At 44.3% G+C, this 22043-nt stretch overlaps 1 protein-coding gene across 3 annotated transcripts in view; it reads left to right on the top strand.

Moving 5' to 3' along the window:
- AOAH (acyloxyacyl hydrolase) overlaps window positions 1-22043 on the top strand; it is a 116797-nt gene that overhangs the window by 22938 nt on the left and 71816 nt on the right. For all 3 annotated transcript variants that reach the window (XM_020964393.2, XM_020964396.2, XM_020964392.2), the window contains exons 4-5: window positions 2024-2090; window positions 7274-7373. In XM_020964393.2, coding sequence (XP_020820052.1) covers window positions 2024-2090; window positions 7274-7373 — 167 coding nt within the window. The remainder of the gene's footprint in view (window positions 1-2023; window positions 2091-7273; window positions 7374-22043) is intronic.

Here is a 22043-nt window from a genome sequence, read left to right as displayed (position 1 = left end):
ACTGAAGAAAAAAAATCCTTAAAAAGTAGAACTGGACAAATGGAAAAGGAGGTACAAAAGCTCAATGAATAAAATAACTCCTTAAAAAGTAGAATTAGGGAAGTGGAGGCTAATGACTCCATGAGACATCAAAAAGCAATAAGACAAAATCAAAAGAATGAAAAAATGGAAGAAAACATGAAATATGTTTTTGGAAAAACAACTGATCTGGAAAATAGATCAAGGAGAGATAATTAAGAATCACTAGACTACCTGAAAGCTATAATCAAAAAAAGAGCCTAGACATCTTTCCAGAAATTTTCAAGAAAAACTGCCCAGAACCAGAAGGTAAAATAGAAATTGAAAGACTCCACCAATCATCTCCTGAAACAGATCTCAAAATGAAAACTTCCAACAATATTATAGCCAGATTTCAGAACTCCCAGGTCAAGGAGAAAATACCACAAAAAAAATTCAAATACGTAGTCAGAATTACAAAAGATATAGCAGCTTCTACGTTAAGGATCAGAGGACTTGAAGTGTGATATTCCAGAGGGAAAAGGAGCTAAGATTACATCGAAGAATTACCTCCCCCCCAAAACTGGGTATAATCCTTCAAGGGGGAAGAATGGAATTTCAATGAAATAGAGTACTTTGAAGCATTCCTGATGAAAAGACCAGAGCTGAATAGAAATTTTGACTTTCAAATACCAAGACTGAAGAGAAGCATGAAAAAATAAACAGGAAAGAGAAATCGTAAGGGATTCAAAAAGGTTAAACTGTTTATATTCTTATAAGATACTTGTAATTCCTAAGAACTTTATCATTATTAGACAGTTAGAAGAAGTATATATAGACAGAGGGCCCAGGTGTGAGTTGAATATGATGGGATGATTATCTAAAAAATAAAATTAAGAGATGAGAAAGAGGAAGACACTGGGAGAAGGACAAAGTGAGAGGTAGAATGGGGTAAATTATCTGACATAAAAGAGGTAGGAAAGAGCTTTTACAGCAGACAGGAAGATGGGTGGGGGTGGGGGAGCTCATGAACCTTACTCACATTGGAATTGGCTCAAAGAGAGAGTAACATACAACTTCAATTGGGGGCAGAAGTCTATCTTAGCCAATAAGGAAATAGGAGAGGAAAGGGATAACAGAGGGGAAGGGAGATGGGATTGGGGGAGACAACAGTCAGAAGCAAAACACTTTTGACAGTGGTGTCACAGAGTAAAAAGGGAGAGAGAGAAAAGAATAAACAAAGAGGAAATAGGATGGAGGAAAATACACAGTAATTTATAACTGAAAAAAAAATTTATAGTAATTTTCTCTGATAAAGGCCTCATTTCTCAAATATATAGAGAACTGAGCCAAGCAGCACATTCCATGGCATCCTTGGGGCAACTTCTCAGCATTAGCAAGTTTTCCCAGTGTCTTATAACTGTTTCATAATTTCCATCCATCACTCTGGTTCTACTCTTGGGTACCAATAAGGACCAATCTAGGAGCTCCCTTACTTCATACATGAAGATGGATGTCACACACGCACACACACACACACACACACACACACACACACACACACACACACACATACACACACACACCACACCCTTGCAAGTCATCTCTATTCTAGGTTGAATTAATCTAGTCCTTTCACCCAATGTCTGGGCTGATATGGCTATTTTAAGGGTTTGGTATTTTTCGTAACTAAGCAAGCCCTAGAAAATGCTCAAGATTGAAAGTTAGCAATAACAGTTACTTATGTATATGTTAAGGGTAATGTCTGTTGCAAAGAAAAACTACTTAGACTATAACCAATGCATGAAGGAATTGTCTTTATAACTGCAACAGAATCATTTGAAAGTATTTACCCTAAATCATGATTATGTATTGATAGAAATATTGATTGACTCACTACAAAATAAATGAATTTCAACAATAACAAAATATATACACACACATACACACATACATGTGTATAAATGTTATACAAATTGTGGAGTTGAACTGGTTGTGACTGAAAGATTTCCCACATTTTTTTCAGAAAAGCTATTCCTGAAAAGTATCTGCTATCTCACAGCAGAAATATTTGGACCAGACATCATTAAACTGTAAGTATAAATGGATCCATGTCAATGAAATGAACTTGCCAGGAAAGAGGAAAAGAGTGCAGACAAGAGAAAGGGAGTGGGTATTTCCAGTTTTATCTGCTTAGTAAAGGAGAGAAAAGCTAAAACCTGGGCCATTTTTTGTCGTGTTCAAGCAAATGCATCTTCCCATCCCTCCCTCCACCCCACCCCCAACTTGGGAGTTAGATAACATGGAAGTTTGATTCAAATTCTAACCATGGAGCCATTAAGTCTTGTAACAAGAATTTTCACAAACCAAATGCCCTCCAGCCATCAGTCAGATGGAGTTACTTGCTCATATTTCTGACTCTTCACATATCTTTTTAATTGTTATCTATTCTTCTTTCCCTGCTTCCTGTTATACATTTTCTCCTAATGCCCTGATTTGTTTTGCTGTTCTTTTGTTTTCCTTCTCTCTGCCTCTATACCTTTGGCCATGACTCACTTGGACAGTCCAGTCCATGCCCATCTGCAGATGGACTGTCTTCCCCATTGAAATGAAAATAACAAAGTTGTAGATTTGCACAGAGTTAATATTTAAGACTATAAGAATCAAAAGGCTACAGAGGGAGAAACAGGTTGGGGAAGGGTATTTTTCTCTAATAGTATTTTTCTTTTTAAAATTTATCATTTATGTTTAGAATTCTTTTTAAATTTTGAGTTTCAAATTCTCTCCCTCTCTCCAACCCCTTCCCACCCATTTAGAAATAAATATGTGAAGTCATGCAGAAGATATTTCTATATTAGTCATTTTTTGTTTTTCTTTTTTTAATTAATTTATTTATTTTTAGTTTTCAACATTCACTTACACAAGATTGAGTGCCAAATTTTCTCCCCGTCTCATCCCTTCCCCCACCCCAAGATGGCATACATTCTGAATATCCTTTCCTTTAATCTGCCCTCCCTTCTATCTCTTCCCCCCCCACCCCTTCTCTTATCCCCTTCTTCAATTTTCCTATAGGGCAGGATAGATTTTACTATAGGGCAGGATAGTATATTAGTCACATTTTATTCAGTGAATTTTCATACCTCCTTTTCCATTTGACTAGTCTCCTTTTCAAGAAGTTCTTTTCTTCAGTGAATTTTTGTGCCTCTTTTACCATTAGGCCAATTCTGTTTTTTAAGGTGTTCTTTTCTTCAACTTTTTTTGTGCCTCTTTTACTTTTCCCCATAAGAGGGAAGGATGACTACCATTCTCACGCCCCAGGAGGGCACTCTATAGCCTGCAAGTCTCCTCCTCCTTGTTTAGCACCCTGGACAACTGCTGCCTGAGCATTCGTCTGAGTTGATGAGTCTCCAGAAGACGTTCTAAACTAACATCTCCTTTCACTGCTTTCCTGTCCAGCACCCTCTTCCCCTGGGTCATCCTTGGGACTGCTATGGAAGAGTTGTGGGCAAGGTCTTAGGCTTCTGTAAGGGCTGGTGCTTTGCCCTTATTTCCCATCAAGGGCTGGAATAGTACTTTTTGTACTATCATGAACCCAGGCAGATACAGAGTAGAGCCACACTGTGGCCTAAACCATGGCTACCATATCACCCTGTCACCCAATTCTCACTGCTGTCAGATTAGCCTCTTACACAGATCCAGGCATGCCATTCTCCAGCTCAGAACCCTTCTGTAGCTCCTGGTTGCCTTCTTAATAAGGACCAGACTCCTCAGCTCCACAGAGCAGCAAAGGGTCCCTTGGTTCCTGACCCAGACAAAGGCCATGGGAAATCCCCTGGGCCCATCCCTGCCCCTAGTCCCACCTTCTCTCCTGAGCAGTGTATTAGGTTTGAGCAAAGCAAAGGCTCAGTGACTGCTCCCCAGGCCCCAAAGAGGCCCAGCCTCCAATGAAGAGGGGGCCTCCATCCAATAAAGAAACCCACCCTTGCAACGGAAGCAGCAGCCTACAGCTAGTCAGCTAGTCACAGCCTGCTGACTGACCCTCCTCAATGGCTCTCAGGTGAGGGTGAGCTGCAACAAGTGGGCCCATGGCTGTCCAGTCAGTCAGCAGATAACTCACTCTCTGCTGTGCGCAGAGGGTGCAGTGAGCTGCGGGGGGGGGAGGGCATGGCTGCCACAATCATCTGTCTTGATCAGGCAGCACCTACTGTATGCCGGGTGATAGACTGTCTTACACAGAGAACTGGCCATGTCACTCCTCTGCTCAAAAACCTTCTGTGAGTCCCTACCCCATCTTGAATAAGACAAATTCAAAAAAAGGTCTGTGTGAGGCCTAAGGGGGAGGACCCCTTCTGCCTTTAGTGACTGGGAAAGGTGGCCTGGAAGACGGGATTTCAATGGAAGAGATAGAAACTCGGCAGAAAAAGAGGGTCAGACAGGGGCTCTCTAGGGCACAAGGAACATGGTGGATACAGAGGGTTAGGGAGAAGGACCTAACCTCCCTTCCCAGGGCACTCCAGCCCCATGGGGCACAGCTCAGGCACATTTCTATGAAGCAGCAAAACCCTTTAGACATCTGTCCCTGGGCTAGCTTGTCCCAGCAGACTGAAAGGAGGGATGACCCTCCCCTGGAGATCTGCCATACAGGTGGATTGGCACAGCAGAATTTAGCCTATGTGAGTAAGATTGGTGGAGGGGGGAGGGAGTGTGCATCATTCTCTTCTCATCAGAGGCTGAGGTCCAACCAACATTTCTTTTTTTTTTTCAATTTTAATATTTCATTTTTTCTTAACAATTTTAATCTTTGTTTTTACAATTTTGAGTTCCAAATTCTCTATCACCTTCCTTCTCCTTCATCCTCATTGAGAAGACAGTTTGATAAAGGTTATACATGTGGAGTCACACAAAACATATTTCTTCATTAGTCATGTTATGAAAAAAAAAATACAGACCCCAAAAAAACCCTATAAAATAAAGTTTAAGAAAAAATCTGCTTCCCTCTGCATTCTGATTCCAATCATTTCTTTCTCTGGAGGTGGATGGTATTTTTCATCATGTATCCTTTGGAACTTCTTGGATCATTGTATTGATCAGAGTAGCTAAGTCTTTCCCAGTTGTTTATACTTACAATATTGCAGTTACTGTGTACAATGTCCTCCTGGTTCTGCTCACTTCACTTTGCATCAATTCTTGTAAGTATTTCCAGGTTTTTCTGAAAGCATCCTGCTAGTCATTCATTATAGCACAATAGTATTCCATCACAATCATATATCAGAACTTGTTCAGCCATCCCTCAACTGATGGACATCTTTTCAATTTCCAATTCTTTGTCACCATAAAAAGAGCTGCTATAAATATTTTTGTACATAGAGGTCCATTTCGTTTTTTAATCTCTTTGGAATACAAACCTAATTGTGGTCTTGCTGGGTCATAGAGTGTGCCCAGTTTTATAGCCCATTGGCTGTAGTTCCAAGTTGCTCTCCAGAATGGTTCAATCAGTTCACAGTTCCACTAACAGTGTATTAATATCCCAATTTTTCCACATCCCCTCCAACATTTGTTATTTTCCTTTTCTGTCATATCAGACAATCTGATAGGTTGAGGTAGTACCTCAGAGTTGCATTAGTTTGCATTTCTCTAATCAATGGTATTGATAGCACTTTTTCATATGACTAAAGAGAGCTTTGATTTCTTCATCTGAAAACTATCTGTTCACATCCCTTGACTACTTATCCATCGGAGAATGACTCATATTCTTATAAATTTGACTCAATTTTCTATGTATTTGAGAGATGAGGCCTTTATCAGAGAAACTTGCTGTAAAAAATTTTTTTCCCAGTTTCTGTTTTCCTTCTAATTTTGGCCGCAATGGTTTTGTTTATGCAACTAACCAACATTTCTTAAAGTGTGTTCTGGATAAGACCTCCAGTCAATCCACAACCTGGTAGTTTATATCCTCTAAACGTCTTTGCTTCTTTGCAGGGTACTGATTAGAGACAAACGCAGTTAGCTTTTAGAAAGGGGAATTTCCTAAAGTGGAATAGTTAGCATAAGCCATTCCACCCCACCTCAAAAAAAAAAAAATCTATGACACATTCTCCCACCAGTCCATAGAGTCCAAGAGAAAATGGGCTCATGCTCAGAAAGCCCATGTGGCTCCTGGATGCTGTCATTCTTGTTCTTCCCTTCATGGGGTACACAAAAAGTTCCCCTTAACCACGGTATAACTTCTTTGCTGTACTCCTTGTCCAAATAAGAAACTGTTGTCAACTGGTCCCAGAACACTGATAAGACACCAACAGGAAAAATGAGAAGTCTAAAATCCTCCAGACCTTCCAAAATTCAAAAGGCCACCCTCTGGCCAAAGGAGGCTAGGAAGGGAGACTGAGGCCAAGGCCAGAGCTCAGGTCCCCCTTTCTCCTCAAAGTGGCTCCTCCTTAGGGTTTGACTGGGATGTTCCCCTCACCCCAGTCTTTGGATAACTCCAGTTCTCAATTCACTTGCTATTTTGCATATGACCCCTAGGTCATGACCAGGTTTGCTCAGGCTATCTGAGCATGAATCTTGAGCATCCTGCAATTCAGTCAAGGACTTCTGGGATTTAGTCTAAAGCCGATAATGGAGAGATTGATTGAGAGATGGCAATTTGTTCTCCTCTCATTAAGGCAACTTCCTCTAAGTGGGATGGGATGACTAGATTGATTTATTCAATCAACCTCAGGCTCATATTCATGAATGTTTTGATTCAATTAATTAATATTTAAATTTAATTCATAAGAAGGAGAAATGTCTTAAAATTAAAACAAAAAGGTTTGAACAATGCCTAGGAGAAGAGCCTAGAGGCATCAAACTCTCTGAGGGCTCATACTCTTGGTATGAGTTCAGAAAGTAACAAAACATGGTCCCTATAGAACAGGCCTGCCCAACCTGCTGCCAAGTTGGTGGGCTGCTATAGAATGACCGCATCATTCATTTAACCCAGCTTCGTTTTGTTTATCATCATTCTGAAAGGGACCCCAGTGCTGTCGGGTAGATTCTGAGGCTGAATACAGAGCTCAGCACTTCTCCCCCCGCGGCCTCATTTTAAACACTGCTGAGAACAATATGGCGGACAATCACCTGGCCCCAGAAGCCCTGCTGGGTAAATTCAAAGGCCAAGTAGAAATGAGTTCAGGGCAGCAGAATTGATTCTGGGCGCTGACCTCTCTGTTCAAGTAGCTTCTGCCCTTTGCAGCACCGGCAACATTTCTGACCTTTCCTTTGCTCCATTTCCCTACAGGCTCAGCTTGAAGATGAATGCGGATGTGGTCTGCCATGCCCTCCACTTTTGTAAACAGAAGGCCGGGCAGCCTGTCTGCCACCTCTACAAGCCTCCCCAGGTGAGTGGTTTTTCATTCATCTCTCCCCCCTGAATACTTGGAATTTTCTGGGAAATGCTAGAAAGAACTGTTGGGCTTCAATTTTTCAGCAGAATGGGAATTTGATTCATTCAATTAATGACCATTTATTAAGATCCAATTATGTACAAGGTGCTGGGGCTACAGAGACACCCACAAAAAAAATTAAGCAATCTTTGACCAAGAGTATTCATTCTGATGGAGAGTGTGACGCAGACATAACAGGCAGGCACTTTGGCCCCAGGCCATCAAGCAGGTATTAATTAAGCACCTAGTATGTGCCCAGCACTATGCTAGGTGCGAAGAAAACAGGCACAGAGAATGAAACTCTTCCTCCTCACAATGAACCGATGTTCTCAAGGGGGAGACAAATACATACAGCCACAAATATAAAGCAAATAAGACCCAGGTGGGTCTTATTTACAAAGTAAATGCAAAAAGTTTGGGAGGGAGGCTGTTGGCAGGCTGAGAGGTGGGAGGAATCCAGAAAGGCTTCATGAAGCTCTGTCTTGAAGGAAAAGAGAGAGTCTGGGAGGTGAGGGGCTGGAGGGACTGCATTCCAGGCATGGGGGATTACCTGGGCAGAGGCATGGAGGCAGGAAACGATGAGGAACAGAGAGAAAGCCAGTCTGAATTCACTACAGAGTGCAAGAAGGGGAGGGATTTTCATTGAGACAGGAAGTGTAAATTGGGCCAAATTGAGTAAGGCCTTCAAAGCCAAATAAAAGAAGGTACATGTGATTCTAGAGGCAACAGGGAGCAAATGGAGTTGGTTAAGGAGAGGAGTAACCTGATCAGATCTGCACTTCAGGAAAGTGCCTTTGGCAGCAGAGCGTAGAATAGACGGAGGTAGGGAGTCTCGAGGCAGGGAAGATGATCTGGACCAGAGGGGATCAGAGCCTCAGCGTCAAAGGTAACTGAATCAACGCCCATATGCCACAGCTTCTTCTGCCCGCGTACTCTTGGCAGCAGATAGAATGCATTCCCCCTGAAATCAGAGACCATGTACGTTTTGCTCTTGTATCCTCAGCACCTTGCATGGGGCTGGGCGCGTAGTAGAGCAAATGAAACCAAGAGAGAACCTCAGGGTATCAACATATGACATGACTGTGGTCCCTCCTCTGGGAAGTTCCACTTTTTCTCATTAGTTTAGCAGTGGCATGGATTAGCCAATCAGATCACGGCTCAGCACCCATCCTACTAGCTCCTCCTGTCCTTTCTTACCCTGCCATTTCCCCCTTCAAGTTCTTATACAGCTGTACAACCATCTCACCAGACCACTAGAAATGAAAAACCAAAACCAAAACCATCAATGCACCAAAGACTCACCTTGCCCAGCTCTTCCCTAGTTTCCTGCATCAGTGCCACGGCCCAGCCCACCCCCAATTAGCCAGCTAACCAATGCCAGCAAGTCATCTCCCCCAAATATTCTCAACAGTGAGGTGAAAAGCACAAAGGGCTTTCTATTCATTATGACCTCTTCAAGATGGAACACCATCCAGCCGTTGAATGGGGCACAAGAACTCAGGGCTGTAGATTGATTCCTTCCAGGAGAGGCATGGGATTAGAATGTAAGCTCCCTGAGGGCAGGGACCATGGTTTTTTTGCCTTTCATTGTATCCTCCGTGCTCAGTACAATGCCTGGCATGTAGTTAGCTCCTAATAAATGCTGGTGATACTAGTCAGCGTGTTTGGCTGTTTAGAATTGCTTGTGGCATCCAGCACTCTCAGATACTTCCTTTAACTGTGTCTCTGTCCCTGTCACACAAAGTATTAGTTTATTGGGGGGAATTGGGGGGGTTCCTACATTAGGGGGCAAAAACTACCTGGATGTCAGGTCAATCCTGCCCAGCAGTGGGTTTAGAAGAAATGCCAAATGCCACTAGTAGGGTACCATTTGCTCTTCCCTCCATCTTCATGTTCCACAGTCACCCATTGTGGATCCCCCACCCCAACTTCCCCAGTCACTTCACAACTGTCTAGCCGTGATTCCCCCTCACGCTCAGTCACAGTTGTGAGTGGGGGTTGGTGCAGAAGAGAATAATACTGTAAAAAACAACCCCCCTCCTAGACTTGTTCAGAGGCTCTTATGAGAGAATCTGTCGAAAATACTATGTGTAAGTTAAAGGGCTGACTAGCTCCCATTACTAGTAGTATGGGGGGAGGGGGATAATTGCATTCTAGCCCTGCCTAGCACTGACCCAATGCTGATTCAAGCAGCCAGTAGCACACCTAGTAGGAAGTGGGGACCCTGGGCATGCTGGAAACACTCATCCCCTACATCAAGGATAAGTGGTCACGTGACGTCTTTGGGAGACTTTGGGTGGGGGGGGGCGATACTAAATTGCCAAGCACCACAAGAGCTCCTCTAGGGTTTCTAGTGTGGAGACACTTACAATGTGATAAACATATTCTTGTGTCAGAGACACTTCAGGGCAAAGAGAGGAAGGTAAACAAGGTCTGGACTGACAGGAGGCCCATCTCGGAGAATGTCCAGAAAGTGGGGGGGGGGTTTCTGTCTCCTTTGCTGATCTCCACAGCATATTGTTGATCCCACACTGACATGTCTGTGCAGCCCAGCACATGTCTAAACACCCTCCCAAATATCAGTAGTTCAGGACTCTAAAATGGAAATTAATTACATGATGAAGAATGTTAATCCACCCCCCACTAGAACAAGAGAAAGCATTCTAAATTCAAAAGAATGATTAGGGATTTGAGTCTTTATGGATTAGCTACACAGCAAAGACAAGCGGGAATGGGGACAATCAAGAATTTGCTTATGTCCAGCCATTCATTCAATTAACAAGCCTTTACTTATCATCAAATCACAATCTATCTGAACTGGAGGAAATGTCAGAGGGCTTCGAGGCCACCCATGACCTGAGAAGGAAACCCCGACAACCTAGACGGCAAGTGGCCCAAAAACATTCAGTGAGAAGATTGGCTGCGCCCATTTCATTGATTGATCAAGTAGTCAGAAGCATGTATTAGGTGCTTTCTCTGTGCCAAGCACTGTACAGAGTGCTGGGAACACAAAAGTAGAAGCACAAATAAAAATCAACCCTATCCCTGCCCTCAAGGAGCTTCCAGTCTAATGGGAAAGGCAATGTGCAAACAGCTGCTCACACGCAAAATATATAGAAGGTAGATGGAAGGAAATCTGAGCTGAGAGGTGCTCACATTAAGGACAACCAGGAAACCCATCCTGCAGAAGGCAAGACTTGAAGGAAGCTAAGAGAGGGGAGGGGAGGAAAGAGAGCATTCCAGGCATGGGGGACAGCCAGAGGAAGTGCCCAGGGAAGGATGGAGCGTCCTGATCAGGGAACAGGAAACAGCAAGGAGGACTGTATTGCTGGATGATGCCAGATATTGCTGGAGTCCATAGAGTCAATAGTCAATAACCATGGATGAAGCACCTACTATGTGCCAGGCACTGTGCTAAGCACTGGATTCAGAGAAAGGCAAGTGATAAGTCCTGCCCTCGAGGAGCTCCCGGTGTGAAAAGGCCCCACAGGGAATGAACTCATATCTATTTTACACATATATTGTATAGTCACTTTTACAAAGGAAAAGCTCACAATCCTGAAAAAAGAAATCTGGGGAAAATTAATAAGGGAAAAGATTAAACCATCTCAGTATCTGAACATGATAAATCAAACAAAAGATACATAGTAAAATAAGAAAGTTTAATCCTCTTCTGACAAAGTGAATAAAAAATTTAGTGAAGCTAAATTTAACAATTCTGAAGTGGATATAAATAGACTGAAGTCTTCACAGAATTCAAGAGTGCTCAAAAAAACCTGGAATTTATAGACACGTGGAAAGAACTTAATGGAAAAATAGGGAATACACACACATATATACACACTGACATTTCATGTGTGTGTGTGTATGTGTATCATACACACAGAAACACATATACACATTCATATACCCATCATTAGGACAGTGCTCAGCCCATTGCCTGGCCATAGTAGGTGCGTCATGGATGCTTGTTTCTTCAATTTGACTTATTGATCATATCCATGATTTCATTGCTGTAGAGAATTCTCAGCTGAGGGAGTTCCCTCTAACACTATAGGTCAGCCTCTTCTCTGAAATTTATAGTGTTGAGAATTCCCTAGAGAGCAATGAAAGGCAAAGTAGCTTGACCGTCCCTCCAGCCTGTCCATGTCAGAAGTGAGACTAGAACTGAGGTCTTCCTGGTTCCCAGGGCCAGCTGGCTCCCTGTCTACCCTACCATATTCCTTTTCTAATACATATCATAAATATACTATATGCATATGTTGATATATACATATAAACAACATACATGAGATAATCACAAAAAAAACATGTTCTAGGATGTAGAAAACTCCTCATTAAATGTCCAAAGGCAGAAATAAGAAACCCTCCTTTTATACACCACAGCGCAACAAATCTAGAAGGAAACCAAGCTAAGCTGACCATAAGGCATCAGCTCCACCAAAAACAACTGCCTGAATAATCTCTAGGTTAAAGAAGAAATTCTAAAAACCCAACCAGATGGCTTTAATGATAATTCAAGTAGAATGTAGTAAAATTCATATGTTATCATTGTTGAGTCATTTTCAGTCATGTCCAACTCTCCATGACCCCATTTGGGGTTTTCTTGGCAAAGATACTGGAGTGGTTTGTCATTTCCTTCTCCAGCTCATTTTGCAGATAAAGAAACTGAGGCAAACAGGGTTCAGTGGCTTGTCCAGGGTCACTCAGCTATCAAGTGTCTGGGGTCAGATTTGAACTCAAGATGAGTCTTCCTGACTCCAGGCCCCACACTCGACCCACTGCACCAGCTAAATTCATAGGACATGGCCAAAGTAGTATTCAGAGGCTGGTCTATCAAAAAGAAAAGGAGAAACTCAATTGAGTCTGCATTTAAAGAAATCAGAAAATAAAGAAAGTGATATACCAAAAGAAAGAGGAAAGGAGAAACTATCAATATTAGTACAAAAATTAATGAAATAAAAGAACAATTGAATTGATTTCTAAACCCAAAAGATAGATTTTGAAAAGACCAAGAAAATCAGTATGTATTTAGGAAACATTACAAGAAAAAGAAGAAAGAAAATGCAAATTACCAAAATTACAAATGAGAAAAGAAGATCAAAACAAACCCCAAAGAAATTTTTTTTAAGTATCAGAGATAAGATTATGTTAATGCATTTGAAAATACCATAGAAAGTGAAAAATATCAACAAAACCAGAAAATACCTAATTAGGCAAAATGGGAAATAGATCATCTCACTTCCAACCAGGGGGGAGAAATCGATGGACAAGGCCCTAAGGAGCTTCGGCCAGAGCCCTCAGAAGGGTCTGGAAGCTGAATTGTGTCCAGGGCCAGACCCAGATTAGGGGAATGGCTTTGACTCTTAAGTCATGGCAGCATCTGATGAAGGAACCTGGGGAAGAGAAGACTTAAGTGGGCATGGGGGTAGCCAATGACCGTCATCTCCAGCTGTCACATGGAATGATTAGCCTTGTTCATCTCAGGCCCAGGACCAGGCTTGTTGAGTAAATGCCACAGAGCAGCCAATTCTCAAGGTTGACATCACCCCCAAATAGGTAGTGAGCTCGCCCATGCTGGGAGTCTTTCAAGGGAAGGGTGGGTACACTGAGGCAGAAGTGTGGTGTCATGGAGAGACGGCTGGATTTAGGGTCAGAGAAGATGGATTCAAATCCTGGCTTTACAACTTCCTACCTGTAGAGCGGAAAGTACTTTCACCTTCCGGGGTCTCGGCTTTCTCATCTGCAAAATGAAAGGGAGCAATAAGTTCCCTGAGGTCCCTGCTAGCTCTAAAGCTGTGACCCTTTGCTGGAGAGGGCCCCAAGCTGCAGGGAGTGACTAAGCAACAGGTGCTGATGAGGCAGCGGGCCCTTCTCCCATCCTGGCCGCCCCCTGCTTGTCAAGGCCCTTTCTGGAACAGAGCCCTGTACAGAGTAGCACTGGCAGTAAGTGGGCTCCTTGGTCCAAGCTTCAGGGTTGGACTGGACTGGGACGACTTCCCTAACGCTATGTATTAAATGGATGGCTCTGCCCCACGGCATCTAGGGATAGTGTGGACGCCAAGACCAGACTGAAGTCTGCCATTTGGAGCCCACCAAGATCCAAGCTCGTTTAAGAAGGTTTTCCACCTGGCCCATGTCCTCCTCTGCCTTGACTTGCCCTCACATTGCTGCCGCCAGGGAAGATCTGTTGGCTTGGGGTGAGAGTCCATGTTACGAAAGGGCTGCAGCCCCTGGCCACCTGGGACCAGTAACTACAAGACTGTTTTCCATGTCAGAGTGTGTGGAGTAAGCAGCCAAGCGCTGTGAGTCTGAATGCTATGGAACCCAACAAGAGTGTGCAGATAACTGGGGGGCAGGATGCTCAGGACTGGATTCCATGCTGTTTCCATGAGAAACACAGAGAGGGAAACCACAGGGGCATAGTAGCCTTGATTGACCAATGAACAGAAACTCTGAGATGGAGGGTCTCACCACAAAAGCCCAGATCATCCCAGAGTTCAGTAAACACATGCAGGCCATTCACCTTCAAGGAGCTTAGATCTAAAACTGGAAAAGCCCACAGGGACCAGCTGGACCAGATAGAAAAGTAAGACCTAGGGATGTTTAGTGACTTGCCCAAGGCCACACATGTAGTATGTAGTAGAGCCAAGATTTGAACCTAGGTTTTCTGACTCGAAGTCCATCACTCTTTCCATGCCGTCTCTTTGAGCCTCACTTTCTTCATCTGTCAAATGGGGGTAGTAATATTAGCAATCCCTACTTCTTAGAGTTGTTGTGATGGGAGGCTCTCATGAATATAAAATTCTTCACAAACCTTAAAGCACTGTAGAAATGTCAGCCAGTAAGATAACTGCTGGGTACTCAGCGGCGATGGAACCTTGGTGACTCCCAGCTCATGGCTGCATAGGAAAAAACCAGGGAGGAGGAAATCGATGAAGAACAGATTGTAGATAAAAGCATGAATAGGGGAGCAGGAGGCTTCTGGGCTCCTGTGGATGGCCCTGGATACCCACCATCCATCACCCATGTTTGCTCAGCCTCTCTCCTCCTGAGGAGCTTGGGATTGGACCTGAGTCCAATCTCCCAATCTCCAGTCTCCTCTAGGAATATACACCAGTCAAGGGAAGGACAAGCATCGGTGCCATCACAGCCCCCAGGCAGGGAAATCTCCTTCCTCCCTCTGGCTCAACCTTCTGCTCTGCCTTGACAAGTTGTCAGGAAATAACATGCTTGGTCTGGAAAGGAAAGATCAGAGGCGGCTCTGGCCCTAGGTGGCCCTGAAATAGCTCAGAGCATGAGTGAAGCTTGTCAGACTTGTCAGCCAGCTCCCACCTCTGGAGCTGTCGAAGCCTTGAGAGTCACTGTTGGGGCTGAACACTGGCAGCCCCCACAAGAGAGAAGGAAAAACTAGAAAAGGAGGCAAAGAATGGACAGACAGGAGAGAGCTTGCAATGGATAGAGTGAGATGTGGAATTGGAGAGAAAGGACAAAAAAGACGGTGGTACATGATGGCACTGAACAGTCACTTACTTCTGAAGACATTGCAGCTATCCCTAGTTCCCTATCCTTACACAGAGAGAGAGAGGGCAGAGAGAAACCGTAGCAGAGTTTTAGAATCAAAGCGCCTACCCTACTAAATTTCTCACAATTATGAAAGACAAATATAGTGAGTGTCATTATACCCATTTTTCAGATGAAAAAACTGATGCTTTGAGAGGGGCAATAATCATAACAGAACACAAACAGGAAGGGCTCTAATGATAGATTCAGTTGGCCTTAGGCTATTCCAAGACTTACAAATAAACACATACCAGGAATTTATGCAGGTCCACGGGCTTTGCTATTTTGTTTCAGTTGCTACTGCCTTATACATTCTTTTTCAGCAAGAAATTTCAGAGAGACTAAGTGGAGATTCAGAGCCGAGTTAATGCACACATGGGGAAATGAGAGGCAGTCTGCTAAGTGCATGGGGAATCTTGGCCTGTAGAGGGTAATCATCAGGGCCAACAAAACCCAGCCAAAGGTCCATCCAGGCACTTGGAAGAGGAGCGCTCAGGAATGCAAAAGGAAAGTAAGCAATGGACTTTAGGTAGGTGACAATGATGCCTTTGGGAGACTCAGACAACCTGACGGATTCTCATTTTGGGGGGAGTTTATTAATTGTGCCTCCTCCCCGCCCCCAAAGGCAAACCCTAAGCAATGGGGGGAAGCAGCCAGGAGGCGAAGAAGGCTGGAGGGGAAGACAAACTTCCTGATGCCCCTCCCCCCACCCCAAAGAGGATGGATGAGCTTGTCAATTCACTATGGAGAGGTCTTGTGTTTGAGTTTGGGAGAGACAAGATGGCCCTGGTCTTCTCTCCAATTCTGAGATTCCATCTTGGATTTCTTCCATTCAGAGACATGTCTCCTCTTCCCCTTCCTCTCCTGTCTACCAGAATGCAGACTCTGAAGCAGGGCCTTTCATTTGTCCTCATATCCCCCCTGCCTAGCAGTGCCTGGCATTTACAGCATGCTTGCCGAATTGTTCAGGAGCTAGCGGCCCTAAATGACGATGGTCACTTTATGACGCTCTGTAGGGCTTGCCGAGTACTTTGCCGTTACTTCGCTTAATTCCAACAAGTCTGTGAGCTAGAGAAGATGAATATTCCCATTTTAGTGGGGGAGGAGACCGGCTCAGAGATGCTAAGTGACTTGTTGGAGATAGAGCAGATCAGATTACACCCAGGTCTGCCAGATTCCAAGGCCAGTGATGGGTCTCTGGGTCCATGCAACCTTTCAACGGGTGGCTGCCCCTGAGGAGGAATGAGCTGTCATGTCTGTTTGTAAACAGGCCTATTTCTGCATGTGGACAGTCAGAGAAATTATAATCAATGAATTAAAATATAAAATGCTGAATAGTAAAACAGGTTTAAAAACACCCAGGATCTTTAGGCATCATAATCACAGGTGTGCTAGTGCCCTGACCCTTCTGCCTTCTGCTTGGCCCAAGGCAGCCCCTGAGGAAAGGCTGTTGGGGCCAGGCCAGGCATCTTCCATCTGCCCCAAAGCAACCACTTCCATCTGTACTGGCACAAGGCACCTTACAACGCCTCCAGCCAGCCCAAGCCTCCAGCTGAAATGTGGAGGACCTCCAGGGCAAAGAACAACCATCCCTTTGACTTTAGGCCTCCCATCTCTCCCATCTGCTACACCTGTCTCTTGAGGCTGCAGGAGCGGCTTCTCCAACTGGGTGTCCAAAAGACATCTCTACCTCAATATGTCCAAAATGGAACTCGTTCTCTTCCTCCCTAAACCCTCCCCCTCCCCACTTCCACTTTCCCTATTACTGTGGGGATCCAGTGTCTCAGGCTCTCAAGCTAGACTCCTCACTCCTCACCCTCACCATGCCCCATCCAATATAGTACCCAGGCCTGTCAATCTCTCCTCTGTACTATCTCTCCAATAGGCCCTCTGCTCTCCCCTGCCACTGCCTCCACCTCATCACTTCACACCTGGACTATTACAGTAGCCTGAAGGTGGGTCTGCCTGCTTCAAGTCTCTCCCCACACCAAACCATTCTCCATTCAGCCACTAAAATGATTTTCCTAAAACATGGAACGGTGAGTTTAGGGAAAAAAATCTATGGAGCTTAACAGTGGTCATTTTCTCTCAACCAGAGAATGAGGAAGAACAGAGAGGAAACATTATACATATCAAGGAAAAACTAGGAAAGAAGGAAGGAAGGGAGGAAGGGAGGGAGGGAAGTAGGGAGGAAAGGAGGGAAGGAAGGAAGGAAGGAAGGAAGGAAGGAAGGAAGGAAGGAAGGAAGGAAGGAAGGAAGAAGGAAGGAAGAAGGAAGGAAGGAAGGGAGGGAGGGAGGGAGGAAGGAGGGAAGGAAGGAAAGATGAATGGATGAATGTAGCATCACTACAGGATGGACACTGCCTTTGAAATTGTCTCTGTGGTTGGGAGGTAACTGGAGCAAAAGAAACAAAGATAAGGGCACAGTGCCAGTCTTTAAGAGCTGCAGTGACTGAACATTTTATCCCTTAAAGCTGACAAGGAGCTGAGCCCAGGTACTTGAAAATGTTTGTTGAGTTGAATTGAACCCTGCAATGAGGGCAGAGGGGCACTTCCCCCATATGGCTGTAGGAGTCTGAGCCTTAGTTAATTGTGGTCTGATGCCCAAGGACAGCCTGGACAAGATGAGGAAATGCAGATTCAAGGCTCATTAAGGATCCCAACACCCCCCAAACCATAGTAAACTTGAGGGGAACATTTTAAGGACTCTAATGGATTTCCAGAAGATGTGAGTCAGACTTGGTCTAAATTTGAGCCCACATTCTCCTGGACTCTGTGTGCTATAGACTTTTGGAAGGTGTTTCATACCAATTATTCTGCTATAGTCAATACCCACTTCTAAAAACTAATTGAGTCTGGATAATTAACTAATATAATGAATAATTAATGCTCTTGGGGAGCCTCTGAACCCCTCGGGGCTCCCCTGGACTCTGAGAAGCCAAGCAGAAGTCTTGGTCTGGGCATCCAGTCAGCCGTGTGATTAGGGCTCGGGACATTCACCCCGGATCATCCTTATGAGTGACGCCAAACACTGCATTAGCTTTGTGTTTCTCTGTTTTATTGGCAGCTGAGTGAGCAGGGTGCGATTACCAATGATCTCTTAGCTGCCAAATCCAACAGCCTCATTCTCCTTGGCCTCTCCGAAGCCTTTGGGCCAGGGATCACTTACTCCTCCTTGATCCTCTCGGATACCCCTCTCTCTCCTGGCTCTCCTCCTCCCTCTCTGACTGCTCCTCCTCTGTCTCCTTCGCTAGATCTTCCTCCAGATCATGCCTCTAACCAAGGAATACCTCCGGGTTGTGTCCTGGGCCCCATTCCCTCCTTCTACTTCACTTGGTGATCTCATCAGTTCCCATGGATTTCATTACATCTCCATGCTGATTATTCTAACATCTCCCTTTCCTGGCACAGTCTTTCTGCTGACCTCCGTCTCACATTTCCACGCCTTTTAGACACCTCAAACTGGATGTCCAGTAAACCTCTTAAACTCAAAACGTCCAAAACTAAACTTCTCTTGCCCCTGATTCCTCCCTGCCTCCCACTTTGCTTCTCACTGAAGAGGACCGTGTCATCCTGGGGCCCTAGGCTCACAACCTGGGGGTCATCCTGGACTCCTCACTCTCTCTCTCCCCACCCCGTATCTAATATGGTGCTAAGGCCTGTTGATTTCACCTCTACAGCATCTCTTTTATCTGCCCCCTTCTGTCCTCCAATGCTGCCCCTACCGTGGTGCTGGCCCTAATCACCTCACACCTGGATCATTGCAGTAGCTGTATGTGGGTCTGCCTGCCTCATTCTCTCCCTCTCCAATTCATCCTCCATTCAGCCTCCACAGCGATTTTTCCCAGAACACAGGTATGACCGTGTCACCCCCTACTCATTAAACTCCAAGGGCTCCCTATCCCCTCCAGGATCAATGACAAACTCCTAGCTTGGCATTCAGAGCTCTTCGTCACCCTCCCACCTTTTCAGTCTTCTTATACCTTGTTCCCTAATGCATACTCTTTTATCCAGTGACAACGGCCTCTTGGCTGGTCCACAAAGACCATACTCCATCTCTTCTCTCAGAATTTTCTGTCTGTCCCTCCCACCTGGAGTGCTCTCCCTCCCCATCTCTGCCTGCTGGCTTCCCTGGCTTCCTTCAGGTCCCATCCCAGCTCCTCTTACCTCTAGTGCCTTTCCTCTTCTAATTATCTCCTACTTGTCCTGAATATAACTTGTTTGTACATAGCTGTCATACATGCTTGTTGTCTCCCCCCTTAGACTGGGAACTCCTTGAGGGTAGGGATTGTCCTTTGCCTTTTTTTGTATCCCCAGTGCTTAGTATCTGGCACATAGTAGGTGTTTAATAAATGTTTGTTGACTGACTTCATTTTAATTTAGCAAAAATTTAATTAATCACCTATTGTGCGACAGACACTGTGTTATGTTTTGCAAGTATGAAAAGGAAAATTAAGGCACTCTTTGACCTCAAAAATTTACAGCCTGTTTTGATAGCCTTTGCAAGGGATAAAAAAAGGGAGAGGAGGAGAGATTTCCAACAAAATGAAGAGAGAGCAAGAGGTCCCAAGGCAGATCAGATTCCCAATGCCTTCCATAAAAACAGAGACAGAAAAACCCCACAGTAAAAGGGGGGAGGGGGGATTATTATCAAGAAAATGAGTTAGCTAGAATTAGAACATGGAGAACAAATATTAGGTTTAAAGAATCCAGGGAGATGACATCGGAAAGAAAAAAAATCATTAATATCAAGGACAGTCTCTGGACTGGATAATAAACATTGTGAGGGAAATAAAAAGGGAACTTGGTGTCAGTAAAGACAAAAATTGACATCCATAAAGAGATCTGCCTCAAGCCAAAAAGAAAAAAAAATAGTCCAGGAAAGCAAATGCACGGAGAGCTGTGGGGGCAAAGTAAACAGGAATAGGGAATCAAAGAGAAATAGAAAGCTTCTGCCAGATGAGACAGAGGCCAAAGCCCCAGACCAGGATCAGCAGCAAAACAGGGTCAAAGAGCAGCTTTGTGGGATGAGTGAAGAAGACTGTGACTTTCCAGGTAAGTCAAGGCCAAAGGTGAGGACAGAGTGCCGAGAGGTAACTGCGGTGTGGCCATTGGCTCCCCAAATAACGTGAAAGCGGAAAAAGCTCCAACCACCGTATTTCAGGAAATGGCGCTGAAATTTCCCCAAATGATGGAGAACAAAGGACAGAAGGTAGAGAGACAGAACCACTGGACGCCTGCAGAAATGCCGGTCAGCTTCAACTCACCCAGGCCTCGACCAGCGTTACCTATGGAAAGGCAGCAAGCCCCGATAGGATCGCTGATATGCAAATCCACCAAGAGCATCCACAGAGATAATTTGAGCAAACTGAAAGACTTTGTAGCCTAAGAGGGAATTCCATCTGTTACTGGAGAAGCAGCTAAGTAGAATGGATGAGAGCACGGAGAGCTGGCTCCAGATGCAGAAGGCTCTCAATATTCCCAGCATGACAAAACATGGAGAAGAGGATTCATTATGCAACAAAGCCTGGATAGCAAGACTTGGTTTAGAAAAGAAACCGGGAAGGGGCCAGCCCAGCCCAGCATTCCCCACACTCAATTTCAAACAGATCGATAATCAAACCATAAAAAATACCCGAGGAGAATGGAATGTTTGTTTCATCTTTCACAGCTGTGCAAAAGGGACAAATTCTTAACCAGCCCTACTTCAAGCAAATTATAAGTCAAATAATACAGGAAATCAATTAGACTGAAAATAAAAGGCTTCTGCAGCACCACAACCAAAAAGCAATGCATTTGGAATAAGGAAGGAGAAACGACTGGGGAAACATGCATTCAGTGTCTCTCATCAAAGGCTAACATACAACACTTGAAAAGAACTGGCCCAGATTCGAAGAATAAAACCCATTCTCCAGTAGGCAAAAGATCCAAGAATAGCAGTTGGAGAAGAAGAAACACAAATATCCAGAGCCACAGGAAAACTGTTCAGAATTTCGGACAATCAAGGAAATAAAGGCATGTTGAAACATCTCACAGATTCTATCTGACGCCCATCACATGAGCAAAGAAAAGGAAGACAGCAGAATTCATTGAAAATTGCTTCAATTTTTAAAAAAGAAACATGGAATTGCATCATAAGAATTTAGGGTTGGAAATGTAGAAATAGGAGTTCTCATGCATTTCACAGAGCTCATAGTGGAGCCAGGTAACTAAATGAGATCAGCAATGGATGAAAAGGTAAAGAACCCAAAAGAGCACATACCTGTGAGCTCTATATGCCTGGGGCAGGTCCTACATGGAACTGAGCAATTGGAGGAGGCAAATTCTGCAGATGAACCTCCCAGACCCATCATCTTGCTTCCCTTCTTCCCCGAGTCTTACTGCGGAGCTAGGATTGCTTGTCAATCATTTGATTTCTCTCTCATCTTAATAGAAACTTCTCCTTCTGGATCTGTCCAACTGTTGTTTCAATCACATAAACCATCATGGCCAAGCAAAACAATTTCATAATTAGAGCAGGGAAATGCATAGTCATATAAGAAAATCAATGTGAGTTGACATAAAATTTATATTAACCATGAATTTCCTCATAACTCCTCAGCCAAAAAGCCTGCCCCCAGTGGAGTCCCTCCAGAGTAACCCTAATGGTAACTCTCAAGTCCTTCCCTGTAGCAGCTTTAGTGAATGGCTCTGTAAGCAGACACAGACATTTTAAGAGTCACTATAGTTCTCGGTTGTGAGTTGTTTCAAAGCTGGGTCATTCTGTGCACCTCACAGGTGGCTGAGAGAGATGCTAGGCACCATGGCTGCTGCTCTTGGCTTTGGAGATAATTGATAAGCAGACCCAGCTGCTATGGCTGCAAAGGAGGGTCACTCTCTAGAGAATGAGAGTGCATGTGTTAAATCCCCGCCCAGCCAAAAGCACAAACAGCTGCCTCCCATACTAATCATTTCCTTCAATTCTCCCATTTTTTTTCTCTGTGTATACGTCTTCTTCACTAGAGCCTTCTTCCATCTCAGCCATCAACCCTCTGTCTGCTTGCACTTTCCAAATTCTGCACA

The sequence above is a fragment of the Phascolarctos cinereus genome, unplaced genomic scaffold (assembly GCF_003287225.1).
Source record: "Phascolarctos cinereus isolate Bilbo 61053 unplaced genomic scaffold, phaCin_HiC Scaffold_4;HRSCAF=312, whole genome shotgun sequence".
NCBI classification, from domain to species: Eukaryota; Metazoa; Chordata; class Mammalia; order Diprotodontia; family Phascolarctidae; genus Phascolarctos; species Phascolarctos cinereus.
Note: the sequence above shows the minus strand (reverse complement) of the source record. Positions and strands in the feature narration are given on the sequence as shown.